This window comes from Psammomys obesus, unplaced genomic scaffold (assembly GCF_907164565.1).
Source record: "Psammomys obesus unplaced genomic scaffold, mPsaObe1.curated_primary_1811, whole genome shotgun sequence".
Lineage (NCBI taxonomy): Eukaryota > Metazoa > Chordata > Mammalia > Rodentia > Muridae > Psammomys > Psammomys obesus.
The window spans coordinates 8,073,497-8,075,368 of NW_026596091.1; the positions used below are offsets into that span (position 1 = coordinate 8,073,497).

General features: G+C 38.4%; 1 protein-coding gene across 1 annotated transcript in view; it reads left to right on the top strand.

Moving 5' to 3' along the window:
* The window catches only part of Ikbip (IKBKB interacting protein), a 20,299-nt gene extending 18,821 nt beyond the window's left edge, over positions 1-1,478 (top strand). The window contains exon 3 of the mRNA XM_055627923.1: positions 642-1,478. Coding sequence (XP_055483898.1) covers positions 642-1,391 — 750 coding nt within the window. The 3' untranslated portion in view covers positions 1,392-1,478. The remainder of the gene's footprint in view (positions 1-641) is intronic.
* Positions 1,479-1,872: the final 394 nt, after the last annotated feature.

Here is a 1,872-nt window from a genome sequence, read left to right on the forward strand (position 1 = left end):
AGAAAGAAAGAAAGAAAGAAAGAAAGAAAGAAAGAAAGAAAGAAAGAGGCAGGAGTGATGGCTGTCATCTGTTGTCTAGCTATTCAGAAAGCTAAGACACAAACAGAAAGATCATTTGAGTCCAGAAGTTCAAGACCAGACTGGGCAACATAGCCAGACCTGTCTAAAAAAATAAAAAGTACAAAGACAAAGAAGTTATGTTCTCAGACCTAGATAATACCGAAGCGCATCTGGAGATTTCTTCTTCCCTCCTGTAGCTACAAGGAAAGCGCAACTCCTGACTCCTTTAGCTCATTCTTGTTACTATATAAGGGACCAATGGTATAAGAACTATCAAGAAAACTGATTTCCAATGTTTATGAAACATCCTGAGTATTTTTCTGATTCATTAGCAATACACTTAAATTATTATAATCCTGTTTTCTAATGCCTTTTGTGGTTATTTTTTTTTCAGTGCTGGGATTCAAAACCTAGAACCCCCCAGCCCGAGGCTCACTCTTTCAATGCCGTCTTCTACCTTATGCTTTCCCAAAGAGCAGTAAAATCATAAGGGGGTTAAAAAAAAACATGAAGTTGAAAGTTAAATTTTCAATGTTAAGTTTTGACTAATGTAATCACTGTGGAATTATATTTCCTTATAGTATCAGAAATGTGAAGCTCTCTTGGAACAACTGAAGGCTTCTCAGATAGTGACTCATCTAAAGCTCCTGCAGGAAGAAATTCATGAGATGAAAGCATGGTCTAACAGGATAACTGAGAAACAGCATATATTGAATAACACATTAACAAACCTTTCTCACGACATTATAAAAGTAGACCAAGGTACAACCTCCATGGCCAAAGATGTGGGTCTCAGGATTACAAGTGTGAAAACAGATATACGGCGTATTTCTGGTTTGGAAACTGAAGTCTCCTCATTAACAGATGCTGTGCAAGAACTGGAAAATAAAGTCAAAAAAGTGGACACAGCTACAGTAGAAAGTATAGGTGATCTTCTCTCGAGTAGCATTGACCGAACAGCTGTACTCCGTAAGACCGCAAGTGAGAACTCAAGGAGAATTGACTTAGTCACAAAGAGGCTTGCTGAGCTCCAGGATGATTTTGACAAGCACACCGATAGATTTTTAGGCTTAGAAAGTGACAGGGCTAAAGTCCTGAAGGCAGTGAGTTTTGCAAATGATCTAAAACCAAAGGTGTATCACCTGAAGAAGGACTTTGCGCGTTTGGAACCACTGGTAAATGACTTAACACTCCGCATCGGGAGGCTAGGTTCTGACTTGATTCAAAGAGAGAAAGAAATTGCATTCCTAAAGGAAAAAATCTCTAATTTAACAGTAGTCCAAGCTGAGATTAAGGACATTAAAGATGAGATAACCCGTATTTCAGATTAGTTTGATATTATTTAGATTAGAGATAACTTTTTTAAAAATGAGATTGCTGTTGTGAATTGACTGATGAGAAATACTGATATTTTTGAAATAAATACCATTTTGTGTTTGATGATATTTTGCTCTGTAATTTTTTTTAATTTTTTTGATGTATGTGGGTATGTGCCTGTGTGGGCCAGACTGAATTGGATCCCCTGGAGCTAGAGTTGTGAGCTATCTGATGTGGAAGCTGGGAACAGAACTTGGGTCCTCTGGATGAGTAGCAGGCAGTCCTAACTGCCGAGCAGTCTCTCCAACCTCCAGTAATAAAAAACTTGAAACAGATTGAACATTCAAATTTACAAAGTAATTATGGTGAAACTTTTTACTTCCCCCTGGCAGATAAGCAGCTGAGAATTTTGAGGAGACCATTTCCAGGGAGTCATAAGTGAATGAGGTGAGAATGCCCACTGTGAAGCTAAGCCATCCCATGGGCTGGGATTCT